Source organism: Ostreococcus tauri (genome assembly GCF_000214015.3).
Source record: "Ostreococcus tauri WGS project CAID00000000 data, contig chromosome 07, whole genome shotgun sequence".
In the NCBI taxonomy this organism is placed as follows: Eukaryota; Viridiplantae; Chlorophyta; class Mamiellophyceae; order Mamiellales; family Bathycoccaceae; genus Ostreococcus; species Ostreococcus tauri.
Window position 1 is genome coordinate 146,783 of NC_014432.2, and position 15,379 is coordinate 162,161.

The 15,379-nt window shown below is 60.9% G+C and overlaps 11 protein-coding genes across 11 annotated transcripts; 7 read left to right on the plus strand and 4 right to left on the minus strand.

The window, feature by feature from the left end:
- Window positions 1-167: 167 nt before the first annotated feature.
- Window positions 168-722, minus strand: OT_ostta07g01020 (TIP41-like protein; the record flags this gene model as incomplete). Its single annotated transcript, XM_022983736.1, has 1 exon — window positions 168-722. The coding sequence occupies one exon, from the start codon at window positions 720-722 to the stop codon at window positions 168-170; it is 555 nt and encodes a 184-aa protein (XP_022839371.1).
- A 29-nt stretch (window positions 723-751) lies between these two features.
- Window positions 752-1,021, minus strand: OT_ostta07g01030 (TIP41-like protein; the record flags this gene model as incomplete). The annotated part of the gene is made up of 1 exon (XM_022983737.1): window positions 752-1,021. The coding sequence occupies one exon, from the start codon at window positions 1,019-1,021 to the stop codon at window positions 752-754; it is 270 nt and encodes an 89-aa protein (XP_022839372.1).
- Window positions 1,022-1,091: 70 nt separating this feature from the next.
- On the plus strand, window positions 1,092-2,693 carry OT_ostta07g01040 (Malic enzyme, NAD-binding; the record flags this gene model as incomplete). Its single annotated transcript, XM_003080151.1, has 1 exon — window positions 1,092-2,693. One exon carries the CDS (start codon window positions 1,092-1,094, stop codon window positions 2,691-2,693), a length of 1,602 nt encoding a protein of 533 aa, XP_003080199.1.
- Window positions 2,694-2,874: 181 nt separating this feature from the next.
- On the plus strand, window positions 2,875-5,577 carry OT_ostta07g01050 (Tensin phosphatase, C2 domain; the record flags this gene model as incomplete). Its single annotated transcript, XM_022983738.1, has 1 exon — window positions 2,875-5,577. The coding sequence occupies one exon, from the start codon at window positions 2,875-2,877 to the stop codon at window positions 5,575-5,577; it is 2,703 nt and encodes a 900-aa protein (XP_022839373.1).
- Window positions 5,578-5,613: 36 nt separating this feature from the next.
- OT_ostta07g01060 (unnamed product) lies at window positions 5,614-6,333 on the plus strand (the record flags this gene model as incomplete). Its single annotated transcript, XM_022983739.1, has 1 exon — window positions 5,614-6,333. One exon carries the CDS (start codon window positions 5,614-5,616, stop codon window positions 6,331-6,333), a length of 720 nt encoding a protein of 239 aa, XP_022839374.1.
- A 143-nt stretch (window positions 6,334-6,476) lies between these two features.
- On the plus strand, window positions 6,477-7,664 carry OT_ostta07g01070 (Protein of unknown function DUF72; the record flags this gene model as incomplete). Its single annotated transcript, XM_003080153.1, has 1 exon — window positions 6,477-7,664. One exon carries the CDS (start codon window positions 6,477-6,479, stop codon window positions 7,662-7,664), a length of 1,188 nt encoding a protein of 395 aa, XP_003080201.1.
- Window positions 7,665-7,781: 117 nt separating this feature from the next.
- On the plus strand, window positions 7,782-8,870 carry OT_ostta07g01080 (PAS domain; the record flags this gene model as incomplete). The annotated part of the gene is made up of 1 exon (XM_003080154.2): window positions 7,782-8,870. One exon carries the CDS (start codon window positions 7,782-7,784, stop codon window positions 8,868-8,870), a length of 1,089 nt encoding a protein of 362 aa, XP_003080202.2.
- Window positions 8,871-8,996: 126 nt separating this feature from the next.
- Window positions 8,997-10,544, plus strand: OT_ostta07g01090 (Histone deacetylase superfamily; the record flags this gene model as incomplete). Its single annotated transcript, XM_022983740.1, has 1 exon — window positions 8,997-10,544. One exon carries the CDS (start codon window positions 8,997-8,999, stop codon window positions 10,542-10,544), a length of 1,548 nt encoding a protein of 515 aa, XP_022839375.1.
- Window positions 10,545-10,597: 53 nt separating this feature from the next.
- OT_ostta07g01100 (UbiE/COQ5 methyltransferase) lies at window positions 10,598-11,377 on the minus strand (the record flags this gene model as incomplete). The annotated part of the gene is made up of 1 exon (XM_003080156.2): window positions 10,598-11,377. One exon carries the CDS (start codon window positions 11,375-11,377, stop codon window positions 10,598-10,600), a length of 780 nt encoding a protein of 259 aa, XP_003080204.2.
- A 370-nt stretch (window positions 11,378-11,747) lies between these two features.
- OT_ostta07g01110 (Anthranilate synthase component I, PabB-like) lies at window positions 11,748-13,331 on the plus strand (the record flags this gene model as incomplete). Its single annotated transcript, XM_003080157.2, has 1 exon — window positions 11,748-13,331. One exon carries the CDS (start codon window positions 11,748-11,750, stop codon window positions 13,329-13,331), a length of 1,584 nt encoding a protein of 527 aa, XP_003080205.2.
- Window positions 13,332-13,404: 73 nt separating this feature from the next.
- On the minus strand, window positions 13,405-15,072 carry OT_ostta07g01120 (PAP/25A-associated; the record flags this gene model as incomplete). Its single annotated transcript, XM_003080158.1, has 1 exon — window positions 13,405-15,072. The coding sequence occupies one exon, from the start codon at window positions 15,070-15,072 to the stop codon at window positions 13,405-13,407; it is 1,668 nt and encodes a 555-aa protein (XP_003080206.1).
- Window positions 15,073-15,379: the final 307 nt, after the last annotated feature.

The following is a 15,379-nucleotide window of genomic DNA, read 5'->3' on the forward strand; positions in this document are numbered from 1 at the left end:
GCCATCGTGGGCGATCGCGCGGAAGCGTGTGCGGACGGGCGACGCGCGAGTGAGGGGTGGGACCGCTCGGCATGGGGTCGGTTCTGAGTCGTGAGTCGTCGTTTGGGTCGTGTGTAGAGGATAATTGGGCGTTTGGTTTTTGAATGGGACCGCATGGCGCCGCGCGGTCACGCGGCGGGCGGGAACGCGAGCTCGTGGAAGACGACGTCCACGGGACCGCCCGCGGCGAGGAGCACGCTCGCGGCTTGGTCGGCGTCGGGGAATTGTTTCGGCTCGCACGGGGCCCCGCGCGCGCGGAGGCTCTCCCACGTTTCCTCGCGATGTTGCGTCTCTCTGACGACGCGCGGGGCGCCCGAGGCGTCCGTGTCGGTCACGTCGCAAAAGAAACGCGTCTCCCGGAGACGAATCAGGACGCCGTCGACGCGAAGCCAATATCTGAGCAAGACGAACCAGCACTTGGGCATGACGCGCACCTTGAGACCGAGGTGGGCGACGCCGTTGTCGTCGAGCTCGGACTCGTACAACGTGAGCTCGTCGTATAATAAAATCGGATCCCTCGCCGTGAGCATCGTTCGATCGATCCGTTTCTCCGTCTCTCGCCATTCCGGGACCGCTCGTCCGCTCGTCGACGCGACCGTTCCTCCGTACGGCGTGGTGAACGTCCAATCGTAGCTCTCGCTCGCCTCTGTCGAGTTCCACGTCCCGCGTCTCGTCTCATCCATCTTCCCGAACCGTTCGACGTGCGCCGCGGTCACGCCCGCGCCGCCGCCACTTGAATCGCGGGTAATCCATGCGCGCGCCACGCCCGCAGCGCGTCCTCGGCCTCGAACCGCAGCGACACACCGCTCTTTTCGTGCACCAGCTCGAGCGCGCTGTCAAACAACATCTCCGGCGTCGTCGGCGCCCCCGTCGCGCGCTCGATCGCCCGCGCGCGCTCCTGACGGACGATGGGCGTCGTCGTCGACGTCACGGTCCAACCCTCCACCGCGCGCGCGCGCTCGACGACGCGCGAGGCGGACATCACGACGCGTGGAGCGAGGCGCGCGTCGACCAATGCCGCAGTCACCGCCGCGCGCGCGTCGTCGCGCGCGATGTCGCGCGCGCGCGCGGCGCTCGACGCCCTTCGCGCGCGCGCGGTGCCGATCGATCGATACCTCAACCTGCGATCGCTCCAGCGCGCGGACGCGGAGACGTTTTATCGCGTCCTCGTGAGCGCGCCCAAGGAATTGATGCCGTTCGTGTACACGCCCGTCGTCGGCGAGGCGTGCGAACGGTATCACGACCTCCCGGTGCGTGCGCACGGGGTGTACATCACGGCGGACGACGCGGGGAAGGTTGGGGCGAAGCTGCGAAGGCACTGGAGAGAGGAGATGCGATGGGTGCGGGACGCGTGCGGAGGGGCGACGCGAGGGGTGGAGACGGGTGCGACGGACGATCCGGTCTCCGTGGCCGTGGTCACGGATGGGGAACGGATATTAGGTCTCGGTGATCTCGGGGCGGGAGGGATGGGGATCAGTGAGGGGAAGATTTTGTTGTACACGGTGTGCGCCGGGGTGCACCCGTCGACGTGCCTCCCGGTGTGCCTCGACGTGGGGACGAACAACGAGCGATTGCTGAACGATCCGAATTATAAGGGACTTCGAAGGAAGCGGTTGAAGGGCGAGGCGTACGACGCGCTCGTGGACGAGTTTATGCGAGAGATGCGCGCTTGGCAGCCGAGCTGCTTGGTGCAGTTTGAGGACTTTGGCAACGCGAACGCGTTTAGGATTTTGGAAAAGTATCGCCATAGCGGGCCGTGTTTCAACGACGACATCCAGGGCACCGCGGCGATCACGCTCGCCGCTCTGCTCGGCGCGCTGCGGGTGACGAAGGGGAAATTGGAGGACCAGAGGGTGTTGTTTTACGGCGCCGGAGAAGCCGGCGTCGGCATCGGAGAGTTGATCGCCATGGCCATGGAAAAGACCGGAATGTCTCACAAGGAGGCAATGGAGCGCTGCTATTTTATGGATTCGAAGGGTCTTGTGTGTAAATCCCGTCTCGATGGGCTTCAACCGCACAAAGTTGCGTTCGCGCACGACGTCCAGTTCCAACCGGATTTGCTTTCAGCCATTGACGCCATCAAGCCCACGGCGCTGATCGGTGTGAGCACGATCGGCCAGGCGTTCACGGAAGACGTGGTTAAACGTATGTGCTCGATCAACGAGCGGCCGATCATCTTCCCGCTCTCCAATCCGACGTCGAAATCGGAGTGCACATTCGAGCAGGCGATGGCGTGGAGCGACGGCAAGGTCGTCTTCGCGAGCGGATCGCCTTTCGATCCCGTGGTTCGCAAGCGCGATGGCGTTACCGTGTTTCCGGCGCAAGCGAATAATGCCTACGTGTTCCCGGCACTCGGTTACGCTGCAGCACTGACGCACGCGACGCAAGTCACGGATGATTTATTCCTCGCTGCCGCCGAGTCGCTCGCAGGCATCACATCTGACGCAGAGATCGACGCCGGTCACCTCTTTCCGGACATGAACTCCATCAGAGACGTCTCGGTGACGCTCACTGCGGAGATCTGCGAGATGATCGTCGCCAAAAGTCTCGGCCGCGCGCCGAGCGGCGTCTCCACGCACGAGGACTGGTTGAAGTACATCGCCAGTCACCAATACGACCCGGGCGAGGAGCAACCGATCGCCTCAAAGCTCTGAAACAATCAGTACCCACTCGTATCGCATGGCGCACAGGGATTATTTCCATTCATTTAATTCATGACACGCACGACATTTTTTATGAGAGCCGTCGCGTCGGTTACTTTTTGCCCTGTCTCCCGCTGCCCGCACTCGTCACCTCGAGCGAACGCAGGCGCTCATCCGCGACCGCGCGCGTGACATGGGTGTCGCTGACTCGCGACCAGCGTCCAATGAGCGCGCGAGCACGAGCGCATCGAGTGTCGTCGCGACGAATGTACCGAGTCGTGGCCTGTCGAGGCTCTTCGCGTCTCGCGGTGCCGTTGCGCGCTCGGAGCCCTACCTGGACGTCCCGACCTGGCTCGCTGAGCGCGTGTTAGCGTTTCAACACTCGGGCGCGCGCGATGACGGCGACGGGTCGTATCGAACGGCGCTCCGGAGCGCGGCGGCGGCGCTGGACGAGGCGCAACCACCGGGAACGGTTTTACTCGTCAGCCTGAACAGCGCGCTGATGCTCGATCGGGAGATTTACGACGATTTTAATTGTTTCGTAGAGTTTTTGTCGCGATGGGATCGCCCGGCTGGGGGCTGTGTAGGGTCGTTGGATTCTATATTGAGCGCTTGCTCGAGCGCGAGAAATTGGTTGCAGATGTCGGATCAAAACGTTGTGGTGTTTCACGTGCGGGCGGAACGGCCGTCGAGTGGTGAAGCAGCGCGGATGCTTCGATTCGTCGTTGCAGCGTTCTCGTGTTACATGAATGAGACGTCTTCCATCGAGGACGCGTTCGATGAGCTCCCGTCGGTCCCACCGCTGGCGTTTGAGAGGCATCGCGCGGAGAAGCCGAGCGTGGCGCAGCTAAGGTTTGGAGGGTACTTTTGTGAGGCGCTACGCATGAGCAGAGGGTCAGACATCGTTTCCAAGGAGAACATTCCCACGAAGACCATTCGCCTAAAGCGCTTGGTGATTGCTGGAGGTTTATCGATCGACAACGGAGGATGGCGACCGTACGCGGTTGTTTATTGCGGAGGAGTAGTCGTCGGGAGAAGTTTAGCGCAGCACGGTTTCTCGCCCGATTGGCACGGCACGAGACACGGTTTAGTTCCAATTGGACTTGAACTCGTCTCTGTGGGGCATCAGCTCAACACGGCGACGGGCATGTCCGCGGGTTTGGTGATGTCTGGAGACGTCGCGATTTCGATTTACCACTGGACGGGTAACGAAGAGCGTGATGAACTCTTCCCCGTAATGACGTACGCATTCCATACGGGGTTCATCGCCGCTGAGGAGGCGCAAGTTGTTCGCATCCAAAGAGACGAGATGGATTGCACGGACGAGACACTAATTCCAGAAAGTTACTGGCTCGATATGACCATGCTCTCCGAGTCTGTGCGGGTGAAAACGAGCGGTTCGGTGAGCGTGCAGACATCCTCATCGGCCGTCGAAGATGTGAAAGTGACGGTATCACAGACGCTCGTGCTACCGGGGCCTCCTCCGCCGCCGCCGCCACCGCCCAAAAGGATTGGTTGCGATATAACTCATCCGCCTCCTCCACCGCCGCCGCCACCATTCGCTCGTGCGCAAAGCGCAAATGCGAATGTGTCTGCCCCACCACCACCGCCACCACCGCCACCGCCACCACCGCCACCACCGCCACCACGCCCTTCACTCGGTCCGATAGTACCAACGCCACCGGCTCCACCGCCTGTCCCACGCGCACCAGTCCCCCCGGCTCCACCGACTGGACAGTTTCGATCATTCTCGCTCGCCGCTGTGACGCCTGTCCCTCAGGGGCCAAACTTGCGGAAAGTCTATTGGGATAAGCTGGTGCTGACGCAAAACACATGGTGGGCAAATATCGACGAAGAAGAGTTGAGCGTGGACGAGAAAGCAGCCGTGGTGAAATCGTTCGAGATTAAGATGGACAAGAAACCCGAACCGGTGGCGCAACGCAAACACGTCGCAGGTATGCCTACCATCATTCCCGTTCCCCGAAGCAACAACATATCAATCATGCTCAGTCGATTCCCGATGAGCGCTGATGAGATCGTCGAGGCTATTTCGAGCGGAGACCCTAAAGGCGGGTTGACGCTTGAGAGATTAGCGGTGTTGCTTCAATGTGAACCAACACCGGAGGAACTCGATTTGATGCGCAGCTTCAAGGGCGATACAAATACTTTGAATCCGTCAGAGAAGTTTCTACTGAATCTCGCGCAAGTCGAGCGTTTGGAGAGCAAGCTCACATCACTGGTATACGCCAGGCAGTTCCCCGAGCTTCTCGCTGAGGCTCATACCGGACTGGACGCCATCTCAGCGGCGTGCGCACAGACGAGCGAGGCGAGAGGTTTGCGAAGTGTCTTCGCCGTTGCCCTGAAGGTTGGTAATTTCATGAATGCCGGCGGTCCTCGTTCGGGAACGAACGGTATAACGTTAGACTCGCTACACAAGCTCAACGATGTTCGAACGACGGCACCGACGGCGCACGGTGGCTCAACTTTATTGGATTTCATCGTCGAGTTGGCGGATGAACGAAGCGAAGATCACATCGCGCTTACTACGGAAATGAGCACGTGCCAAGCTGCGAGCCGCGTCGCGCGCGTCGATCTTGAGGGTATAATTCGTAAGCTCACGACCGGTGCTGAGAAACTCAAGCTAGAGTCGGACGAGACGTTCGCAAAAAGCTTTGCGGTGACGCTCGCTGACTTGGATCGAACCGTTTCGGACCTTGTGTCCAAAGCCGAGCGCGTGAACTCTGAGTACGAACAATTCGCCGAGCTGTGTGGAGAGAACCATCGTCGACGAGAACCAGAGGACGTATTCGCATCGATCTGGCAGTTCGCGTGCGCGGTCGACGCCTCGAGAGCGGCACGCGAACATCGAGCGGCCAAGCGCTCGACGAAAACGTAGCGCCTGGCCCGCACTGTTCCACACGCTGTGCGAGAGATGTCCCGCGTTCGCGTGCTCTCTCGCACGCGTAGACTCTCCACTGGAGGCCACTGGCTTCCGTCATCGGCGCGTGCGTGGCTCGAGAAGGTCGAGAACGCCGCGTTCACGCGAGCTCTCACGGACGCCATGAAGAAAATTCCACAGATCAGCGGCCGCGAGGAAGCCATCGCGAATGCCATAACGTCCAGCGCCGCTGAGATCTACGACGACGCGTATCGAGGAACTGATGCGCCGAGCGATGCCGCAGCAACGCACGCGAAGGCGGCGGCGAGGACGATTGCAACCTACCAACAGCTTCGACCGTATCTGGGCTCGGACGAGGCTACAATGAATATCATTCGCACGCATTTAGGATCGGAACGCACGGCGCAGACGATGAACGGTGGACTCATCAAGGGGGCGCTCATGCTGAGTCGGGATAAGGTGGCTACGCTGGCTGGAATGCTCGGAAACATAACGAACGATTTGGCTCCGGGCGCTTGGACGCGCGAGGACGTCCGTCGCGTGGTCAGCTTCACCACGTGCTCTTGCACGTACCATGCCTTCTTTAAAAAGTACGACATGGAGTTCTTGACCCAGACGACGTGCTGCTCGCTCGACGTCGATGTGTGGTTCTCCAACGTAGATCCGACGACGGCTTCGGTTACACTCGAGGAGAGCCTCGCACGCGGCGATCCTCAGTGTCGCGTCGTCGTACGTCCGGGCAATCCATACTAGCTACTAGCACAATACACCATGTACCATCAAACGTAGGCATTTTTATATCGTCGCTCTCGCGTTCGAAATCAAAGCACGTCGCGAACCATCCGAGCGACGCAGGCGCTAATCACCTTGCGACACCCCTCACTCATCGCCGCACGATGCGCAAGCCCCAAAGCGCGGACCAACCGATACCATCAACGTCTAGCTTCGACGTCAAGGCGCTGCGCGGTCGTCTCGTCCACGGGACGTGCGGATGGGCGGCGAAGAGTCAAATTTTAAGCTTTTACACCAAGGACGAAGCGTCGACGGGCGAGCGTCGTTTACCACGATATGCCGAGCGATTCGGATGCGTCGAAGTCGACAGCACGACGTACGCTATTCCACAGAGAGAAATCGTCCAAAGGTGGGTGGACGCGACGCCGGAAGGGTTTTCGTTCATTGTGAAGGCTTTCGGAGCGTTTTGCGCAAGCAGCGTCGACGCCCGAAATTTACCTCGAGACATTCGAGAAATGTGCGGGACGCCGAGTGGGAGGGTGCGGTACGCGTCAATGTCGCCGCACGCGAAGGATGCACTTTGGGAACGATTTAACGTCGCGTTGGCACCGATAATAGACGCCGGGAAGCTCGGGTGTGTGGTGTTCCAATTTCATCTGAGCCAACCGCCGAGCGAATCGTTGCGTGCGCACGTGCTCGATTGTCAGGCTCGATTGTCAGGCGCACGCGTGGCCGTGGAGTTTAGAAATAGGGATTGGATCACGGGCTCGGTCGGGGACGAGACCGTGTGCTGGGCGAAGGAGAACGACTTGCTGTTAGTCGCCGCCGACGAGCTCGAGCACGAGACATTTCAGAGGGATCGAGAGCAAAGTGGTCTCCCTCCGGGAGCGATACGACGCCGAATGTTTACGAGATTGGAGAAAACAGTCGATTGGGGCTCGCTTATTAGAGTTCACAGACGTTACGGCACCAAGGAGCGCATTCTCGACGACGGCGAGATTGGTTTCTGGGTGGAACAGCTCGCCGGATTTGACGCACCTCAAAATGGCCCGGTCTGGGTCGCCTGGGGTACCGAGTGGCTCGACGCCCCACTCACGAACGCAAACGCACTTGACAAAGCAGCGGGTGAAGCGTGGTCGTTCGACTGGTATGGCACTCGTAGCTCGCGAGCGCGCCCAAAATCATCCGCCGCCGAATCGTCATCCATCGCTCGGCTCTTCGCCGCGGCGCCGCCGCGCTCGAAGAACGATGCCACGCGCGTGATTGCATCCACGGAGAAGCGCGTGAAGCCCAAGACACTCTCCGCGTGCTGGGCGCGCGCCGACGCCACGGTAGCAAATCCGAGTCCTTAGTCATCGTTACAAAGAAATTGTCTGATCGACCCATGTGACCATTTGTATTCCAGGGCGCCATACATCGACGCACACGCGACGAACGAGCGAGATTCACGCAACGGCGCAAGACGAAATATGAAGTGGAGAAGAACGACCGCACTCATCACGGCGCTCATCGCGAGCACGAGATGCATCGAGACGTACGCCGCGTCGTCAAGTAGAAGACTCTTGGTGGATGGAGAGTTCGAGTCTATCGGAAACCCGCCGATGCCGGTGCAGATGCCGGTGCCGATGCCGGCGAGAGACTTTTCAACGCTCGGGCGCGCCGTGACGAAACATTTACCCGCGCCGTTTTGGACCAAGGACGCCGAGGGGCGGTACACGGGTGTCAACGATTACTTTACGCGAGTGTTTGGATTCGATGTCGCGGGTGCTGTGATCGGAAAGACGGACGAAGAGCTCGTTGAAGCGGCCACAGTGGATCTCTTGATCGATGAATTCGACGGCGTGCTGCCGAACGAGACGTTCAAGTCCATTTGGGGACGTTTGCGCGATAACGATATCATTGTTCAAGAGTCTGGAGAGCCCACACGATTTCTCGAGCGCATCTTCCTTCGAGACGAAAAGCGCGTCATCCCCGTGAACGCCATCAAGGCACCGTACATGGGCGGTACCGTTGGAATCGCGGTGTTTGGGCATTTGGACGAAGGTGGTATCACGCTCGATCTCGTTCGCGACGACGATGAGATGTCCATCGGTACGAGCGATGACACGGATGCCGAAGCCGTCCGCATCGAATCCCTCGGACGAGCCGCCGTCCAAGGCGGCGCCTTCTTACTCTGGACGAAGGATGCCAACGGACGGTACACCGCGTTGAATGACTTTTACCTCGATTACGTGGGCGCCGACGACGAATCGGACGTTCTGGGCAAGACAGATCTCGACATTGTCGCCGTCGCAGCGCCGGATGGCATCGACGACTATGAGGGTCTCCTCCCTGGAGAAACCTCGACCTCCATCGCGAATTCTTGGTCCGAAGACGATCTCCGGGTCATTGAATCGAACGAAACACTTCGCGTGATCGAGCGCGATTTCAACGACGGACGCGTCTTCGATGTCATCTCGATCAAGGCTCCCTTCGCCGGCGGCACCGTCGGCGTCGCCATCCCAGTCTACGCCTCGGACGCCTCAGACGTCGTCAACGCCGTCGACGTCGACGCGTGACCACATCCTCCGCGTTGACACCCATCCTTCAACGCCATCGACGCGGAGTTTCACTCGATACGACCGTTTCACGCCTCGCGCGTCATCCCGCCGGCGCGCACGGCAAATGTCAAAGTCAAATGTCAAATGTCTCCTCGACCGTTACGACACTGCAGGTCTCGACGGATGTCCGATCGACGCGCGTCCGCGCGTTCGGACGCCTCGCGCGCGCTCTCGCTCGATCGCGTCGACGCCGTCCTCGCCCGCGTCGCCGCGGTGAAGTCCAGAGCCGAGCGTTTACGCAGAGACGCGAGCGTTGATGACGACGATGCCGTTGGGGCACCGAGCGTGGATGATTTAATCGATTCTCTCGACGCGTTGCGCGTGCGAGAGGGCGCGCACATCGCGCGCGCGGTGACGCCCACGCCCGCGGTAGTCAAAGAGTTGATTCGAGCGAAGACGGAGACGACGCGCGAGGAAAAGAGCGGGGTGAGGGTTGGATTGGCGAGCGACGCGCGCATGGAGCTGCACGAAAAGGATGGACACTTTGAACGGCCGGCGAGACATCGAGTGGTGGTGAACGAGATGCGCGCGGATGGACTGGAGAGTCGGTGTGAGCGGTTGAGGTGTCGAGAGGCGACGGTGGAGGAGCTCGAGCGGGCGCACTCAAAGGAACACGTGGCGTTCGTCGCGAGCGCGTTTGACGAAGACGGCGAGTCGGTGCAGATCATGACGGGCGAGAATGTGTTTGGTGATGATATCTTCTTCACTCGACACACCGCGGCGGGAGCCAGGATGGCGGCTGGATCCGTTTCAGAGGCGTGTTTGAGCGTGTGCAGGGGTGATGTCGATCGAGCGTACGCGGTGGTTCGCCCCCCGGGACATCACGCCGTGTGCGCTCAAGCGATGGGCTTTTGCTTCTTCAACAACGCCGTCGTCGCAGCTCGAGCGGCTATGGCGGAGCACGCGGACGTTAAAAAGGTGGTGATTCTTGATTGGGACGTCCACCACGGAAACGGGATACAGGACCTCACGTTTGACGACGATTCGATTATGTACGTGTCGCTACATAGGTACGGTGATGATTTCTATCCCGGCACGGGCGCCGCGTCCGAGGTCGGGGCGAAAGGGACGAACGTCAACGTGGCGTGGAAGGAGAAGGGTCTTGGCGATGCCGATTACCTGGCCGCGTTCGACATCGTCATCGAACCATGTGTGCGGGCTTTTGCGCCTGATTTGATCATCATCGCGGCGGGCTTTGATGCCGCAGACGGGGACCCGCTTGGCGGGATGATGCTATCGCCGGCAGGGTATCAGCACATGACGAAAAGGCTCTGCAATATCGGGACGGGGCGTGTCGTTGTCGCTCTCGAGGGTGGGTACGCGCTGAGACCGCTCGCGACGTGCGCCTCGGCCACCTTACGCGCGCTGCTGGGAGACGAGCCAACGCCGATTAGTACTCGGTCGAGACCTCGAAAATCGAGCATAAAGTTGTGCAAAGAGCTCGTGGGTATTCTCGCCGAGCACTGGCCCGTGCTCGAGAGCGATGAACATCGAAATACGGTGGAAAAACTCTCAAAGAGTTCCACTATCGTGGGATCAGCGCGTGAGTACGCAGTGGGCCGCCGCGCGCGACCGACGAAATCGACGTCGACTTCTTCCACCGCGACCGCCGCCGGAGCGGTGTGCAATTAGATACGACTGATTTGACTATACCATACATGTTGTAACAAAACTATGTCCAAGCCCTACGACGGTTTAAAGGCGACGATCATACCCGCCGCGCCGAACGGAAACATTCTCGCAGCCTCCACGCGCTCGGCGCCGAGATTTCTTAACGCGCCCGACACCTCCTCGGGCGTTCTGGCCATCTCGATCGAAGACCCCAAGTACTCGTACGCTTTGCGCTCTCCCGTGATCAAATTCCCGATAATCGGCAGCGCGAACCGCAGCCACGTCCTTAACACGAACCCGAAGACTCCGCTCGGCGGGAACGCGTCCAGGATAACCACCCGGCCGCCCGGCTTACACACCCGATACATCTCCTCCATCGTCGCGTCAAAATCGCTGAAATTCCGAAGCGTGTACGCCGTGAACACACAATCGAACGACGCGTCCTCGTACGCCGTCATCTTCGCCGCGTTCCCCAAATCCCACCTCGCGTTCGGCATCGCCCGCCGAGCCTCTCGCAACATCCCCGGCGAGCAATCGAACCCAGTGACCTCCGCCCCCAGAAAGCTCAGCTCGCCGTACATCACCGTCGCCGTCACCGCACCCGTCCCGCACCCGACGTCCAACACGACGTCCCCACGCTCGATCGTGCGCGCGCGATCGAGCGCGTTGAACACATCGAGCCCACATCGCAGCGCCCGCCGTCGCCATCGCGCCACGAATCCGCACGCGATCATCGCGTTGACGACGTCGTACCGACGCGCGACGCGATCGAACAGCTCGGTGACGAACGCCGCCTTGCGCTCGGACGTCAACGTCGTCGCCTCGCGCGGGGCGACGTCGTCGTAGATCGTCATCGCTGCGACGCGTCGCCGATTGGCGATCACCATCGGTCGCTCGAAAGGCGTCGACCGATCGATGGCGTCGACGCCACCTTTGGAGCGCACCTTTCGAGGGACCCGTCGAGCGCTCGGTGAGGGTTTTCACGCGATCGAACGCGCGCATCGCGTCATCCGTCGATCGCGCGCGCGCGAGCGGGTGCGCGGGCGCGCGGGACGGCGGTGCGGGATGGAAAGCGCGCGCGCGACGTCGGTGGCGGCGCGCGGGACGAACGGGGCGCGCGGGACGGCGGTGCGAGCACGGCATCGGGGCGATGGCTGCCGAGGCGGACGCGCGGGGCGACCGCGCGGGACGCGACGAGCGGCGACGATGAGCGCGACGGCGGCGATGGCGGCGCGGGAGACGCTTCGGGATGCGTTCGGTGACGCGGTGCGGGGTGGACATAACGTCGTGCCGGTGTATCGACGGATCTTTGACGATCAGTTGACGCCGATATTGGCGTATCGCTTGTTGGTGAAGGAGGACGATAGAGAAGCGCCGAGCTTTCTGTTGGAGTCCGTCGTCGGGGGGTCGCAGGTTGGGCGGTTTTCGTTCCTGGGGAGACGGCCGGTGATGGAGGTGACGGCGAAGGATTACGAGGTGACGACGACGCACCACGGGACGGGGCGGAGCGAGACGACGACGGAGACAGATCCGATGGAGGTGATGAAGCGCATTAGCGCGGAGTGGCGGGCGTGCACGATGTCGGGTTTACCGGAATGCTTCTCAGGGGGCTGGGTCGGGTTCACCGGATACGACACCGTGCGGTATCAGTACAAGAGTAAGCTCGATTTCGGAGAGGCGGCGCCGAAGGACGATAGGTCTCTGCCGGACATTCATCTCGGGCTCTACAGGGATGTCGTGGTGTTCGATAACGCGACCAAGCAGCTCTATGCGGTGCACTGGGTGATGACGGATGAGTACGCGAACGTGGACGAGGCGTACCACAAGGGAATGGACGCCGTGGACGCGTTGATTGACGACTTGCAGCCGTCCAAGTCGCCGACGTTGAAGCAAGGTTTCGTCAACTTGCAGCTCGACCAACGACCGAGCGTGCCGAAAGACAGCACGATGACCAAGGATGAGTTTTTAGGTGCGGTGGCGCAGACGAAGGAACACATCAAGGCTGGGGATATCTTCCAGCTCGTCCTCAGCCATAGATTCCAACGCCAGACGCACGCGGACCCGTTCGAGGTGTACCGAGCGTTACGCGTCGTTAACCCATCCCCGTACATGATTTACTACCAAGGTCGGGATTGCATCCTAGTTGCATCGAGCCCGGAGATTTTGTGCAGAGTGAACAAGGAGCGGACCGTGGTGAACCGCCCGCTCGCGGGGACGCGTATGCGTGGCAAGACGCAAGAAGAGGATGAGGCGTTGGAGGCTGATTTGCTCGCGGACCAGAAAGAGTGCGCCGAACACGTCATGCTCGTTGATCTTGGTCGTAACGACGTCGGTCGTGTCTCCAAGGCGGGCACGGTCAAGGTTGAAAAGCTCATGGAGATCGAGCGATACTCGCACGTGATGCACATCTCCTCGACCGTGACGGGTAGCTTAGTTGATAACCTTGGACCGTGGGATGTCCTTCGCGCGGCATTGCCCGCAGGTACGGTGAGCGGTGCGCCAAAGGTTCGAGCGATGCAAATCATTGACGATTTAGAGGTGACGCGCCGCGGTCCGTACGGTGGCGGTATCGGTTACGTCGGCTTCACGGGTGAGATGGATATGGCGCTCGCGTTGCGCACCATGGTGGTCCCGACGCGCCAAGCCAAGGACGTCAACGGATCTCGCGAGTGGATGATCCATCTCCAAGCTGGTGCCGGGATCGTTGCCGATTCTAACCCGGAGAGCGAGTATCAAGAAACTGTCAACAAGGCGGCTGCTTTAGGCAGGGCCATCGATTTGGCGGAATCCGCATTCTCCGCGGACTAATTTAATTATCACTGCGATCTCGGATTAAACGTGTGTCAAGGATTTGTTACAACCTACTTCGATACGCGTTGCTTCACTTCTTTTGCTTTTTAGAATTCGGACGTCCCTTGGCGAAATATCCTTTTGATTTTGTTTTAGGCGGCGCCTGCTCGTCGACACCTTTGCGCTTGGTTTCCTTCTTCCTGCGCTTCCCGGTCTCACCACTCTCTGATGTGGACGAATCTTTGTCAACTTCGATTGCGCCTTCCTCTTCCTCTTCGTCCTCAACACGCGCCCGCTTCTTCGATTTCGCTGGCTTCACCTGTGTGTCTGCCTTCTTCGCATTCAAAGCCTGCTTTCGCTGCTTCGCCTCGTGCGCCGCGCGCTTCCGTCCCATTTCGACGTACTTTGGAAAATCTAACGCGACACCGCGAATCTCACCCGGTCCCTCGGGCGGTTGCCGCGTTTTGTACCAAGAAGGATCCATCTGTACGATGCGACGAAGCAAGAACCCATTCTTGCTATCCACCGGCGCGGTTATCACGGTGAACGCGTGGTCGAACGCGCTCTTCACTTGCCTGCACGCGTACGAGTTCCTGCCCAGATCATTCGTTTCATCTTGCGGGTCTTCGATTGCCCAGAGAAACGGTCGATTCTCTTCGAACATTCCCCGGTCGCGCTTCTTGAAGAAGCCCGGTCCCTTGCCGCCGCACGAGATCCCGACCTCCTCCGCGTTGAGCCGTCGTCCGAAGAGCTCGAAGAAGTCGATGAGAAGCGTGCCCAAGCACCCTTCACTCGCGTCGCTGGCGCCGTGCGATCCAGCCCAGGTGGACTTGCACGTCGTGTTGTGCAGTTGTAAGTGCGCCATGACCATGCACAGTAGCGCGTACGAGCCGATGCCGCCCGAGTAAACCTCGTTGAGACCGCGCTGGGCGAGAAACGCTTTGAGCACCGTCGTCAGTGGTCGTAACGCAGGAAATCGACGCATGTTCTCGCGCACGATTTCAGCGCTCGCCGGTCCGTTCGCGACGTCGAAACTAATGTCGAACTGGTGCCCGCTCTCCACTTCTTCAAACTTGACGATGGGCACGCGCGCCTTGGCGATGAGTTGAATCTTAATCGCCATGTCTCGTCGAGCGAGCGCGATCGCGAGCGCTTTGAGACACACCCCTGGATTTTTTGCCCCGCTATCCAAGATGACGGCGTCGATGTCAGATCCCGGGAGATACATACCCGTGGCGAACGAACCGTGCACCTCGAATCGAGCGTTCGGCCAAATGCCCTTCACGACGTCTCGCACGCGTTCGACCGCAGCCGTGCGAGACGACGCCTCCGCCTCCGTCGGTTCCAAAAACCGACTAAAATCCACAATCTCGTTGTGCAGTCGGATGAGCGGTGACTGTAAGTTTCTCAACCGCTCCACCGTCCCCGGCGGGCACCACCGCGGGTTTTCATTCGGATCCCAATACTCCTCCTCCGCCTCCTCCTCCGCCGTCGCCGCCGCCGCGAGCGCCTTCACCGCCGCCGCACTCGCGCTCCCCGGTTCGTTCCGCACCGGCGTTCGATCGATGTGCGAAAAATCAATCACGTCTCCCCCCAAACCGTTCTCCGTCACCGGCAGCGCCCTCGGCGTCGTCCGCGCGCGCGTCGACCCGTCCACCCCGTCCCCGAGCGCCCGCACCGGCGTCACGCCGACCCCGAGCCCGAGTCCAATCGTCGCTCGCGCGTACCTCGGCGCCGCGATCTCACCGCGTTCCGTCATCGCGTCTCCGTCGCCGTCTCCGTCTCCGCCGCCGTCGCCGTCTCCGTCGCCGCGTCCGCCGTCGCCGTCTCCGTCTCCGTCGCGCGCGCCCCGTCCCCCGCGCGCGCCGCGCGCCGCGCCCGTATCCACGCCACCAACCGCTCGAGCGCGCTCCACGCCAGGGAGACCGCGAGCGCGGCGTTCGCGAGCGCGGTCGCGCGCGCCTCGTTCGCCGCCCGTCGATTCGCCTCGGCGAATTCCTCCACGTCCTCCAGCGTCACCGCGCGCGCGCGCGGCGTCGACGCCTCGAACGACGCCGCGCGAACGT